Source organism: Neofelis nebulosa, chromosome 8, assembly GCF_028018385.1.
Source record: "Neofelis nebulosa isolate mNeoNeb1 chromosome 8, mNeoNeb1.pri, whole genome shotgun sequence".
In the NCBI taxonomy this organism is placed as follows: domain Eukaryota; kingdom Metazoa; phylum Chordata; class Mammalia; order Carnivora; family Felidae; genus Neofelis; species Neofelis nebulosa.
In genome coordinates, this window is record NC_080789.1 from 128,508,220 (window position 1) to 128,522,975 (window position 14,756).

At 40.6% G+C, this 14,756-nt stretch overlaps 1 protein-coding gene across 1 annotated transcript in view; it reads left to right on the forward strand.

The window, feature by feature from the left end:
* ITGA8 (integrin subunit alpha 8) overlaps positions 1 to 14,756 on the forward strand; it is a 190,094-nt gene that overhangs the window by 18,777 nt on the left and 156,561 nt on the right. Inside the window, exons 3-4 of the mRNA XM_058681828.1 lie at positions 7,821 to 7,921; positions 11,047 to 11,170. Of these exons, the coding sequence (XP_058537811.1) occupies positions 7,821 to 7,921; positions 11,047 to 11,170 (225 nt within the window). The remainder of the gene's footprint in view (positions 1 to 7,820; positions 7,922 to 11,046; positions 11,171 to 14,756) is intronic.

The window sequence follows — 14,756 nt, forward strand, 5'->3', positions numbered from 1 at the left end:
CACAGCTATTTTATTTTGAATCTTAGGAAGGAGTAGTCCCTGTTCTCAGATACGTAGTTTCAATTTGAATGAAACTGTTACAGCACACGCTGATTATGGGAGATTACAGACAAACGTTTAAAGATTTCTTTTTCCCTCTTCCTGATTAGAAATGTCTGGACAGCTCCTGCAACAGCTTTAAGAAAATCCCTAAGGCTGTGCACTCCAAGTGGTGACTGAAGGCATAAGGAAGCTTACTGTCTTCCAGCACGAGGTCGAGGACTTATCTATAAATAGTTTTCAAAAATCCCCTCATCTACCGGAATGTTCCGCGGCACCTCTGTCGGTTTCAGCTCCTGTCTCCCCCTGGGTGACCTATCTTCACTTTTTATAATTCCTCCCATTTGACTAAGCTAAAAGATTAGAAAAACCTGCTTGGAGCCCACATGTGCACCATATTCTACACTCTCTCACTCCTGCTCTGAAATGAATACTCCCGTGAAAAAGGAACCAAAAGCTAGTAGGCTTGCCACCCACTGGGATTTGTACCCAGATTGCCCAGAGACTGAAGCTACTGATTGACGAAAGTCGGCTTCAAAGCCCAGAAATGGAAGACAGGCCAAATCAACTTGATTACTACGTGTTCCAGGTTGGCCTACAAATCTGGTTTTTGGTGGTGGTTTTTTTGTTTTGTTTTTTTTTTTTAATGTTTATTCATTTTTTGAGAGAGATGGGGAGGGGCAGAGAGAGAGGGAGACACAGAATCCGAAGCAGTCTCCAGGCTCTGAGCTGTCAGCACAGAGCCTGAGACGGACCTGGAACCCATGAGCTGTGAAATCATGACCTGAGCCAAAGTCGGACGCGTAACCGACTGAGCCACCCAGGCTTTATGTTTTTTGTTTCTGTTTTTTTTTCCAGATCACATTTTATCTTATTTTTTAAAGATTTTATTTTTAAAAGTAATCTCTACACCCAACATGGGACTCGAACTCACAACCCCAAGAGCAAGAGTTGCATTGCTCTACCCACTGAGCCAACCAGGCGCACCACCCAGATCATATTTTATGCGCTCTGAAGAGAAACCAGAGAATCACCCAGATCATATTTTAAATGAAAGGGAGATCATAGTAAACAATATGTTAGACAAACTTCTGAACGAATACATGGGGGCTTTGGTCATTCATTCAACAAACACTCATGCAGGGAATACTGTGTGTCAGGCACTGTCCTAACAGTGGGCAATACAGACTTGAAGCAGAGAACGTTCTACTCATGGGATTTATGTATATTCTGAAGGAGACAGACAGGAAGCATGCCAACCAACAAATCAGATCATCTCAGATCGTGCTCAGCCCTGTGGAAAACTGTGGCAGTGAGAACAGTAAACGCAATGAAGACACAGCAAAAGCTGAGCATGTTCAAGGGACAGAAAGTCGATGTGTCTGCGACTCACCGAGCCAGGGCAGTTGGAGGACCTGATGCTGGAAAGGCAGACAGGGGCCAGATCATGTCAGGAGTTAAGCACCGCAATATGGAATTACAACTCTCCAAGAAAAAAGATGGATTGTTCTATAGCTGGTGTGGTGACGACTGGCCTTACTGAAAATAAGTAAGAGGGGCGGCGCCTGGGTGACTGTGTTGGTTGAGGGTCCAACATCGGTTCAGGTCATGATCCCGTGGTTCATGGGTTTGAGCCCCGCACTGGGCTCTGTGCTAATAGCTCAGAGCCTGGAGCCTGCTTTGGATTCTATGTCCCTCTCCCTCTGTCCCTCCTCTGCTCACGCTGTCTCACTCTCAAAATAAATAAATAAACGTTGCTAAATAAATAAATAAATAAATAATACTTTGCCATGTCATATTAAAAAAACAAATTCCAGACGGACAACAGCCCCATAAGCACAGTTAAAAGACTAGTAAAAATTGGGAGAAGATATTTGCAACATATACGTAAGGAAAAGAATCAATCCTCAGAATATATGTCAACTTCTTACAAATCAATAAAATAAATCAGACAAGAAAGTGAACAAAGGATGTGAACTGGAAAGTCACGGAGGTAAAAAGTATGGGGGCCATAAATAGAAAAAGATGATCAACTTGCTAATAATCAGGGAAATGCCAGTGAAAACAGAATTGGCAAAAACTTTAAAATCCTACAATGACAGGAGCTGATGGCCCTACTCCTGTGTGCTGCTGCTGTGTTTGTGGGTTGTAGCTACTCTGGGAAAGCTGGTAAAGAGGATGTGGTGACTCTCTATGACCCAGCAATGTCATCTCTAGGCTGGTGCCGGAAAGGTACTCTTCCATGATCTCGTGGTTCATGGGATCAAGCTTGGGATTCTGTCTGTCCCTCTTTCTGCCCCTTCTCTGCTCTCTCTCTTAAATAAAATAAAATAAAATAAAATAAAATAAAATAAAATAAAAAAGTAATAAAATATAAAAACAATAAAAAGAATAGAATAGAATAGAATAAAATAAAATTAAAATAAAATAAATAAAATAAAAAATAAAAATAAAATAGGCGCCTGGGTGGCTCAGTCGGTTAAGCGTCCAACTTCAGCTTAGGTCATGATCTCGTGGTGAGTCGGAGCCCCGTGTCGGGCTGGAGCCTGCTTCGGATTCTGTGTCTCCCCCTCTGTCTGCCCCTCCCATGCTTATGCTCTGTCTCTCTCTGTCTGTCAATAATAAATAAACCTTAAAAAGTAAAATAAAATTAAATTAATAAAATTAAAAACCTAACCTAACCTAAACTAAAAAAATAGAGCTGGGTATGGAGTGCGATACAATACCAAGCAAGGATTTAAAAGAATGAGATAAATGTTATCTACCTATCTATCTACCAACCTACTACCTATTTTCTAGCTATCTATCTACCCACAGATCATGCAGCCAGTACAGAACCATTTTTTTTCCAGTTAAAAGGAACACACAAACTACTCAATAACAAACTGTTGTCAGACTACAACTAAATCTGACCCATTATCTGTTTTTGTGTGGCCAGTAAGCTAAGAGTAGCTTTTACATTTTGTAGTGGTTTGGGAAGATCTCGTGAAAGAGTAACATTTAATGACACATGAAAGGTCTGTACCTTTCCAAATTTCTGTGTCTGCCCGTAAAGTTTAATGGGGACGTAGCCAAGCCCATTCTTTTACACACTGTTTATGGTTGTTGCTGCTACAGGAGCAGAGAGAGTGAAAAACCTGAAGTATTTTATTTTATCACTTTTAAGAAAAACAAATTGCAGACCGCTGTCCTATAGGATTCGTGGGCATTCTTTTTTAAGCGGCCAGGAGTATACACATCAATTTCATGATGGTGGACGCCTCTGGAGAAGAAAAAGAGGGCAATGGAACTAGGGATAGATGTTAAAGAATACTGTAATGTTTGTAAATGTGAAAGAGCCAAGTCATCAATTCTGCCTGGTGGGAATGGAAATGTTTGTTATATTAAGTCCTTGTACCTTTGTCTACTTTCTTAAGGCCTTGGGAGAGCTCACAAAAAAATGTATGTATATTTTGTAGACATTATTCTGTATCAGTGCATACAAATCTGTCACATGTACTTTAACAGTTGGGTAGTGGTCTGTTTTATAGATGACAGAAATTTCAGTTTGAATCCCTTATGTATAAATATTTAAGTTCCAGTTTTCTATCACAACCAGGATGGCAATTATCTTCACTTTTGCATCTTAAAGCATCTATGTAATTATTCCCTTTGAACCAAATCCTGGAAGTTGAATTCTTTGGTTAAAAAAATGTATATTTAAGGGGCGCCTGGGTGGCTCAGTCGGTTGAGCGTCCGACTTCGGCTCAGGTCATGATCTCATAGTTTGTGAGTTTGAGCCCCGCGTCGGGCTCTGTGCTGACAGCTCAGAGCCTGGAGCCCGTTTCAGATTCTGTGTCTCCCTCTGTCTCTGCCCCTGACCCACTCGCATTCTGTCTCTGTCTCTCTCAAAAAATAAACATGAAAAAAAAGTTTTTTTTTTTTTAAATGTACATTTAAAACTTTGGTATGTGTTGCCAAATGGCCCTTCCAAAATGCTGTGTCGAGTTATTGTCTTGCAAACAGAGTGAATGTTAATATTTTTTGCCCAACTGGTAGGTGACAAGTGTTAAGCCATTATTGTTTTAATTTGCGGCTCAGGACCTCTCTAGGAATTTACAGGCTTTTTAATTTCTTCTTTATTCTGTAATGCCCATTCAAGCCCTGAGAGCTTTTTCCTGTAGAATGTTAATCTTTTATGTTATTGATTTGGGAGCTTTTTACAAGTTGTATCTACTGACCATTTCTTTGAAAAAACTTTCACCTCGATTTTCATTTATTTACTAATTTTAATAGTCTTTTTAAAAATGTTTACCTTTGAGAGAGAGAAAAAAAAAGTGTGAGCAGGGGAGGGGTAGAGATGGGGGGAGACACAGAATCCAAAACAGGCTGCAGACTCTGAGCTGTCAGCACAGAGCCCGACTCGGGGCTCGAACTCACAAACCGCAAGATCATGACCTGAGGTGAACTTGGACGCTTCACTGACTGAGCCACCCAGGCGCCCCATTACTCTTTTACTGCTTAGAAAGACTTAAATCACATGCATTCACTATGAATTTTTTTCCCTAGCTTTTGACTTTGTTTTCTCCATAGTTTGTGATATGCCAAGGAGAGAATTGCTTCTTAGGTGACCATCAGTCTCCACCATCTCCCATGATCACAGGCCCTTCCAAGAGTTCTCTGGGGTTGACAGGGCATGTAGGGTAACCAGTGCCTTTCTTCTGCTATAGATCTACGTGTCTCTTTCCTAACTGTTTACCCCTTGTCATCAGTGTATCAGCGGGAGTTTGGTCAGAAAAACAAAAACCACTTTGAGTAGTACAGCTGGGAAGGGATCGCATACAGAGATGAAGGGGCTCGCCTGGCCACTGGAAACACTGGGGGTGTGGGGAGGTCAGGAAGGTCACTGCCTGCAGATGAAGCAATATGGAAGTTCAGGACTTGATCTCTGCTGACTGATGCACCAAGAGGGGATTATTATCAAGGGATACTTTAAAGAACTGCAGGAAGAACATCACACCTGTCACAGCTGATGCCCACGTGTGTGCCTGCACCTGCCACCAGAAAGTAATGGCTTCTCCGTCTTCTCTTTCCAGTCCTCTCCTGAGCCTCTCATTCCACAAGGGTCCTACTCATAAGAGTGTCTAGAAAATGTATGTTCCAGGCTTTCAGACCTTTGCCCTACAGAGGAGGGCTCAGCGGGGCTGAAATCACGCTGAGTATTTACAGTTATTACCTGGGGGGTGTTTTCAGTAAAGATCAGATTGAATCAAATCGGAAACATTGTCCATGCATGGGAGGTTTCTTGAGCACCAGCGGGCAAGAGATAACACAGTGCCTTGTGTTGGGGTATTTGGCATGAAAGACTCTTGTTCAGAAAAGGAGGGTGAGAAATGGACTTTCATAGTCCATCTGAATATATTTTATTCGTTTGAAATTTTATGACATTCTGACACGAGATTTAAAGTCAGACAACTTGTAAAAATAGTGAAGCAGAAGTTTGAAAAGGTGATTTGCCCTCCTCACAGATCAAGGAGTGGCTGATCTGTCTAGACTAAAGCTCGTCTCAGTAAATAGACCCAGGACAGTGGAATTCTCTGTTGTAATCCTTGGGTATGGAATCCTTGGGGTTGGGTATGGAATTAGTGGAATTAGTGAAGCCAATTCATTTGTATTCTTGGTCCAGAAGAAATTTGTTGCTGGACAATAACCCACAGTTGACAGTTTTAATCTAGTTATTACACAGTTCAACCTCTGAACAGCAGAAAGGACGTCTCAGGAGTCACAAAGGTAAAGTCACATCATTTTCTCTAGCAGAATGAGGCCAATTTAGATTCCCCAGGATCCATTTCCTTCCTCCTGGCAGGCTGTTTTTCTTAAGTTATTTTGGGATCTCCTTTAAAGATTTTTGAAATTTTTGAGGTGCTGGTCTTTTCATGGCTTTTTAGCAGTTTGGACATTGCAAAGCCACTGTGTAGCCTTTTCTCTCTGTAATGAATCAGAGCCACATGGACAGTCTTGAGAGGTCTCACTAATTTCACTGCTGAGTGCCAAAAATCACTAAGAATAACATCGTACGTGTGTGTCAGCAAGGTCCTTTCCAGTTCTTGGACTTGGGTTGAGTTTCCAGGTTTCTAATTAAGAGATATTTGTAAAGGGTTTGGATTTTCAGTTAGATGGCTACATGATTTCTGAGCGTACAGCTTCTCAGCTTATAAAGAGGGCACTTTCGAGTTTGTGTAGCTCACGTCATCTTTATGACTTTGATCACCTGTGAAAGAGGAAAGGGAGAAGGTATTCTCAGCCTCATTTTCTAGAAGAAACCCAAACTCCGAAGACTGAATGAATTGCCCCCATCACCCAGTTCATGGTGATAAGATTCATTGTCTCTGAGGTCTATAATCTTCCACAGTGCCTAGATGTAAATATAAATGTTTATTTTTTCAAGTTTATGCTGTAATCTGTAACATGCTCCGTTCATTGCCAGTTGTATGCATTTTGGGTAAGGATTTATAGAACCTTTTTAAATTTTTTTTAAATTTTTAAAAAAATGTTTATTTATTTTTGAGAGAGAGAGGCAGAGCATGAGCAGGGGAGGGGCAGAGAGAGGGAGACACAGAACAAGAAGCAGGCTCCACGCTCTGAGCTGTCAGCACAGAGCCTGACTTGGGCTCGAACTCACGGACCGCGAGATCATGACCTGAGCTGAAGCCGGACGCTCAACCAACTGAGCCACCCAGGCGCCCCTAGAACCTCTTTTTTTAAAAACAAAACAAAACAAAACTCAGAAACAACAAAAGCATAAGATTTTTAAGAAGGAAATTGATGATGTTCAACTAACATGTAAAAATCAATTTTAGGTTAAGATTGACTATATATAATTTTTAAAAGTCTGTAATCATATGGAAACTCAACTTCATGTTAATTACATGTGTATTTTGGCCTCACTTAAGAGGCGTTAAAAGTTCGTTTTGTAATGCCTTTATTATAGAGTCAATGAAGAAAAATGAAACGCATACCAAAGGAAACACATATAAATAAGATTCCCTGGTGCAAATGTCTTTTGAAATCCATTAGCTATTACTGACGAAGCTCCAGTGACAGCCATGTGGTTAGAGCCACGTGGGAAATACGCTGAGTGGGAATCAAGAGTGAAAAGAAAGATATCTGCTTTTTATTAAAACCCGAAGCGTGTTATAATTGGGTTGAGTTTCTACCCAGATGGCCCCCCTTCTTATGACATCTGCAAAGTGTGTCTAAAACTACGTTGAGGTGTTATTTTCTGCGGCTGCGTGGACACATGTTAACTTCGTCAAAAACCAAGACCTTGGAGTCCTTCACAATCTTTCTTGCTAACTCATGCCAACTCAAGGGAGGAGCTAACTCATGTGCTTCTCCCCTCAGGGAGATTCCTATGGGTTTCCCTATTGGGAAAGATTTGAAATTCCTTGAGGCAGTTATAAGTATCTGGTCTTTGATCTTTTGCAAATCAATGACAGTTGCATAGATTTGAGGCTATTAGAGTTCACGTCAACTTGACAATACAGTTATCTCTGAAAATATTAAGTGGTAACAATAAAAAATGCTTCCTGTAAGTGAAGTTGTGAAATGTCATGTTCAAATGTGCATTTTCATTTCGTATTTTTCTAAATGAAAAGGCTTGGTGAGAACTCCCCACCCCGTGTCTGAACATTGTTGTTTTTTTTTTCAAATAGTTTTAACGGGGACGTGTTCATTGTTACATATTATATTTGGCTGCCACGGTTTACGGGTTCTTAACAGTTCCGTGTCCTCCTTGTCAGACAACAGAAAGATCAGAGTTAATGGAACCAAGGAACCTATAGAATTTAAATCGAATCAGTGGTTTGGGGCAACAGTGAAAGCTCACCGAGGCGAAGTTGTGGTAAGTATGAGTCGTGGCGATGGTGTGCAATATTATGTTCTCAGTTTTACAAAACTGCTTTCATGTAAGGACTTCTGTGGAGAGGGAGAGAGAGAGTGTGTGCGCGGGGTGGGGGGAGGGGCAGAGAGAGGGAGCCGGAAGCAGGGCTTGATCCCACCAGTGCCCCAGGACATGTCAGATTTTTAAAGACAAACTTACCAGTATTCTAAAACAATAAATTTAGTAGCCCTTAAAATGAAAGAATTTATTCTAGTGTTTAAAGTTATAGGAGATAAAGCTTGTTTTCCCTATCAGTTAGAGATTTTTAAATATTGCAAAACTTGGACGCGTGAGTGGCTGTCATTAAACATCCGACTTCAGCTCAGGTCGTGATCTCTCAGTTTGTGAGTTTGAGCCCCACGTCAGGCTCCTCGGTGACAGTGCAGAGGCTGCTTGATATTCCCTCTCTCTGCCCCTCCACCCCCAAATAAATAAACTTTAAATATTTTAAAATATATAACTGCTAATTACATAGTTCTCTGAGTACATTAATAATTTTTTAAAGTAAAAAAAACCCCTCACTTTCAAGTAGATATCGTTCAGCTTTAAAGTGCTGTGGCTTCATGATTCTCTTATTTCAATCATCTACGTGTCTAAGCTATTGAGAAATAAGTGACTATATTAAGCTGATCTGGAAATTTTTTTCTTGGGGGAATTTTTTAAACCATTGGCTTTAATTTCCTTACAACAATAAAGCAATAACTTTGGCTTTTAGGATTTGTTTAAAGCTTCTTGAATTATGTTTTAATAAGAATAAGTATTTAAAGGAAATACCTTGCTTTATTTGGTCTGTGGTTAACCCCCCCCCCCCCCATGGAGATTTTGACATAAGCAGGTAATGTATAAGATACAGACAGCCCTCTCCAGTTGCAAATCCAGAATTTACAGGATGGTCTCTATAGAACTATACTTGCATTAATATGGTTTCATATTCCACAGTTGGTAAAAACTTTTTTAACCTTTAGTGGCATATGACATGTGAATTGCTTTGGAAAGCTAATTCTATCTAATGACTATGTGGGATTGAAAAAAATCTTCTGGGTACTGTATTGATATTTTTAAGTCTTGAAAACTTATGTGTAACACATTATGCATCTCTGAAAATCGTATGCCATGTTCATAATAAAAATAGTTAATTTGGGGGCATGTTTCCATTTTCAAAATTATGTAAAAGGAAATCCGATAATATTAAATATATTTCAAGTTAATTTTTTCCTTTGAGCACTGAAATTTCGGGTAAAGAATTAAATTCTGCCCTACGTGATAATTATTAGGACTTCAAAATGCTGAAGTATCTTTTTGACTATCCAGATGTCATGTGTGTATGTATTAAGTTTGGGTCAAAGTCCAAATTTATCTTATCAGTGTATTTCACATCAGTGTGAAACTGAGCAGATATAAATAGGATAACTTTCTAGGCAAGAACTGGGAAGAATTTTCTTGGCATCTAAGTGTGGGGGTGGGGGAGAGGGGTGAGATCCGGCAGGTGAGGCCGGTTTTCAGAATACCTCACTGCATAGGTGAGCGCCCACACTGCCCACACTACTGCCTTTCACCGTTGGAACCTTACATTAAACATATTAGCACATAGTTTGTTAGTTTATTAAGAGGTCCCTAAGATGAAAGAATGTGGATGAGATCGATGGTTTTTAGGTTATCAGCCAAGACCTCACAATACCAAAAGAGTCAAGTTGTGGAAACACTCTTCTTACTTGAGAATAGAAATAAAATATTTTCACTAAAAGTAGTTGCGCATTGGGCAGATTACCAAGGACACATTTGGAATCGTGAAAGGACTTTATTTTTTTTTCAATGTCTATTCTTTTTTTTTTTTTTTTTTTTTTTTTTTTTTTTGAGAGAGAGAGACAGAGACAGATCGTGAGCAGGGAAGGGGCAGAGAGAGAGGGAGACAGAATCTGAAGCAGGCTCGAGGCTCTGCACTGACAGCACAGAGCCCGATGCAGGGCTCAAACTCACGAAGAGATCATGACCTGAGCCGAAGTCAGATGCTCAACTGACTGAGCCACCCAGGCACCCCATGAAAGGACTTCAAAATCAGTGTCTGCCTTCATATTCCTGGCATTTTTAAATTTTAAGAGTGATATCATCAAAATTGGAGGTAGGCCAGTGATTCCATATTCCAGGCATCTGTAATTCTGTGTCCTTCGAAATGAGTGCTTGAATAATCAGGTAAAACACACTTATGGCGGATTCATGCTAGCAAACAAGTCAAAAAGATGCCTATAATTTTCTACACATTTATTTTATTGCCTCTCTCATTTGTAACAAAATTAATGTTGCTTAATTTACTTAAAGAGGACTTCATATATTCTCTTTTGTATTTGATATCCTTCCAAATATCATGCTTTTGTTAAGAATCCAAGCTTCTGAAGAAGCAACCAGAGTATTTCATGCAAGAATCATATTTCCTTTCTGTTGCTTAAATTAATTTTTGTTTTGTCATGAATAAAAACCATTAACTAAAAAATAAAGTCAGGAACACTCTGATAAGGGAGTAGCATGTCCACATGAAAGTCATTGTTTAAAAAGTCATAAGATATGCCATCAGCGATAAGCCAGGGAAATCCATAAAACAGAGGTTTACAAACTTGTCTGCATCTTTGAATTCAAAAATAATTTCTTAAAGCAACAGACAAAAAAAAAGGAGCTCTCATTTTAACACATCACACTGATTTATTGACTGAAATGATCGTTTGAGTCTAAGTAGGTCCAACTGTTTTAGAAAAGACAAGAAGATGTGAATTCTTTGCTGTTAGGAAATAATTACTTTTGCCAGGTTACACATATTTAACTTTAAATCCTGTGGGGGGAGAGCTCATTCCTTTCTATATGTTTAATTTATTCTGATGCTATTGTGGATTAATGTTGGGGGAAAAAGAACAGTTTTGGAAGTTTCATTAACTCTGCCTACTGAGGTACTTACCAGCATGCTGGAGGCCACTTAAATCGCCACTAATTTAACATAGTTTGTGATGAATGTAGACACATTAGTCAACAGGCTCAATCATATCATAACATGAGGAACTGATGCCACGAAAATATGTTTTGTCTTCGATGCATCACAGGCCTGCGCTCCCTTATACCACTGGAGAACTCTTAAACCAACACCGGAGAAGGACCCGGTCGGCACCTGCTACGTAGCGATTCAGAATTTCAGCGCGTATGCGGAGTATTCGCCTTGTCGGAACAGTAAGTGACTTTATTCTTTGAAAGGGCACTTTAGCTCCAGAGCCCTTCTATGGTAGGCAGGGCAGGCAAGATCAGAACCTCACTGACAAGGAAAAAGAGATGGGGTGAAGATTATGGGCGGCCTTTCAGGAGGTCTTGCTGCGACATGAGGGCCAAGACCCAGAATTCTGTGGGTCCTTTTCCATGTTGTAGACATTTCTTTAGTAGAATTGATTGGTTCCTTAGTTGAGGCCTTAAACTCTCAGCGGCTATTCAGAATTCACACCGCAATCTAAAGAACGGTGACCACCCACTTGACTTGTTCACGGCAGGAGTGGTGTTTGCTAGTATGCTAGGAACTGGGGACATTCTCACATCAGCTTTCTGTCCAGCCTGTGTTCCTGCCAGCTGTTGCTCTCTTTGGCAGCTGTGTGCTCGGGTTATCTGCATGGTGGGCTTTTCTCCCTTAAATGTTTAATCCCTATTTTTCAAAAGGGCTCTGCACGCTTAGAGTATAAGTCTTATCTGGCCGTTCTCGGGATCTTCCAGCAAAGCATCTTTGAAAGCAAGCCTGGCGAGTTCCAACTTTGGGACACTGCTGTTTTAATCACTTCTTGCTGGAACACCACGGATTTGGGACAGTAGTTCTGACTGCTTGGATCTACTCAGTCCTTTTGTGAACTCTTCCAGTTTTCCGTGTGTCATTGGAGATCAGTGGGATTTGTCAGGGAGCAACCATGGGATTTTCATCCTTATTCTCGATAGTTCACAAAATCCCAATGAGGAGAGAAAGGTTAGAAGGAACATTCTAGCAACTGATTTCGGGAAATTGATTTTTCAAAAACCCAATCCCAAATTAGATTTCCAAAACCATAAGTAATATTTCCCCATTTTGCATGAATATTTTTTATAAATTTTTTTTAACATTTATTCATTTTTGAGAGACAGAGAGCATTGAGCAGGGGATGGGCAGAGCGAGAGGGAGACACAGAATCTGAAGCAGGCTCCAGGCTCTGAGCTGTCAGCACAGAGCCCGACACGTGGCTCAAACTCGTGAACAGCGATATTATGACCTGAGCCGAAGTCGGACGCTCAACCGACTGAGCCACCCAGTCGGTTTTATTTTTTAAATCCAAGATTAATTTAGGCAAGATAATGAGCATATATCAGAAATAAAACAACGCAGATAAAGAATGGATCAGTGATATTAGAGGGCTAATAAAGACGCCGCTGAGATTTCATCTAAATAACAAAGTGGAACAGCTAACTCAGAGGGGGTAGGATTTTGGCAAGGGGAAGATGATGGCTTCTGTTTTAAAATATTGACATAAATTACCCACTTCCTCGCATTATGACAAGTGTCGGCCGAATGAATAATCTGTGAAATTAAGATTTTATTTTAAAGGCTTGAAAACAGAGGTTCCTTGTTGATAATGAGACTCGATTATGTATCCATTCAATACACTAAGCACTAATTATTCTGTGTTTAGGGAATAAAGCAAAGAACAAGAGAAAATAAAACACAGTCTTTAAGAAACTTACATTCTAAGTAGGGGAGACAGAAAACAAACATGTAGATGTTCAGATCCAGCAATTCCACATCTGGGTGTAGGTCCAGAGGAAGTGAAACCAACATCTCAAAAAGATATCTGCACCCCCACGTTCATGGCAACATTATGCACTTTAGGCAAGACATGGAAACAACCGTAGCATCCATTGATGGGTGAATGAATAAAGAAGATGTTGTGTGTGTGTACAATGGAATGTTATTCAGCCATAAAAAGAAGGAAATCCTGCCCTTTTCAACCACGTGGATGGACCTTGAGGGCGTTATGCTAAGTGAAATAAGCCGGACGGAGAAAGACAAATACCAAAGAAGAACGCCACTTACACACAGAACCTAATGAAAAATAAAACAAAAAACAAAAACTCCAAACTCAGGGATACGGAAAATAGATCAGTGGTTGTCAGAGGCGCAGGGTGAGGAGATGAGTGGAGTTGGTGAAGAGGGTCAAAGGCGTAAATTCCCATTTACAAGACAAATAAGTCCAGGGGAAGTAATGTCCAGCAAGGTGACTATGGTTAACAATACTGTATTGTGAGGGTGCCTGGGTGGCTCAGTTTGTTGAGTTTCTGACTCTTGATTTTGGCTCAGATCCTGATCTCACGCTTCGTGGGATCGAGCCCTGCGTTGGGCTCTGTGCTGAGCTTGAAGCCTGCTTGGGATTCTCTCCCTCACCCTCTGCCCCTCTCCCCCACTCACACGCTGCCTCTCTGAAATAAACAAAGCAAAACAAACAAAAAAACCCCCACAATACCATATTGTGTATTTTTTATTTGAGAGACACAGAGAGTACACGTGGGGGAGGGGCAGAGAGAGAAGGAGAGAGAGAATCTAAGCAGGCTCCACGGTGTCAGCACAGAGCCTGACATGGGACTTGATCTCAGGAAGTGTGAGATCATGACCTGAGCCAAAATCAAGAGTCGGACGTTTAGCCAACTGACCCACCCAGGCACCTGCTGTGTTGTATATTTGAAAGTTACTAAGAGAGTAGATCTTAAAAGCTTATCACAAGAAAAGAAACTATAATTGTATGTAGTGCTGGGTCTGGGTGTTAACTAGATTTACTGTAGTGATCATTTTGTAGTATATACATGTATTAAATCATTCTGTTATATTCTTTGGACTAGTAATAACATGTTATATGCCAATTATATATCAATGAAAAGAAAACTTCTAAAAAAGAATAAATTCATAATACAAAGGCAGATAGCGAAAAGTGCAACAATGAAAAACATAACAAAACGAGAGAGTAGGGAGTGACCTGGCCCGGGTGGGGAGAGGAGCTTTGGGAAAGGACCATGGGAAGGGCTCTCTTAGCAAATGGCTATTGGAGCAGGGCAGGGGGACTGTCCTACGCACAGGCAACAGCCCAGAGAGGCATATTTGGAGTCGTGTTCCGCTCAGGGTGTTGTGTTTTTTGGTTCCATGAGAGGCCATTACTATTACGCGAAAGATAGAAGTCAGGTAGAGGGATAAAGAAAATCCCAACTTAAATCAGAAAACTAATGGACGGCTGAGATTTAACAGAGAATGTGTTTCATCAATCCTGTTCATATCCTACTTCTCCCGATGTGCTAAAGATGCTTCCCCATCTCAGCAAACTATGAGAGCTGAAATGATGAGTCCATCCTTCACAGTCCTCTTGCCTGGGTGATCTACCCTACTCTTCCAGCTAATGTGGAGGGTGATCGTTGATAAGACCCGTCACTGCCTTTTGTTCTGCCTTTTAGACTGAGTGCCTCTGTAACGAGAGAACTCAGGTTAAAGTATAGTACGTGGCACTGAACCATGAGTCTGAACCTTTATCTGAAAATAACAATCGTGGTCGGCTTGTGTCTTGAGTGGCCCGGGCACATTATGATGCCAACTGACTCACTCTTTATTTTCCTAAATAAACGAATAGCTTGACACAGGTAAAAATGGAGTCAAATTGCAGAATTGCTAAGTCAATTCCCAAGAATCCTTTTCAACTCTGGTTCACATCAATAGTTCTCACTTTCCTCGTGGCCGCTCTCTTACTACAAAACTTTTCCTCCAGAAATT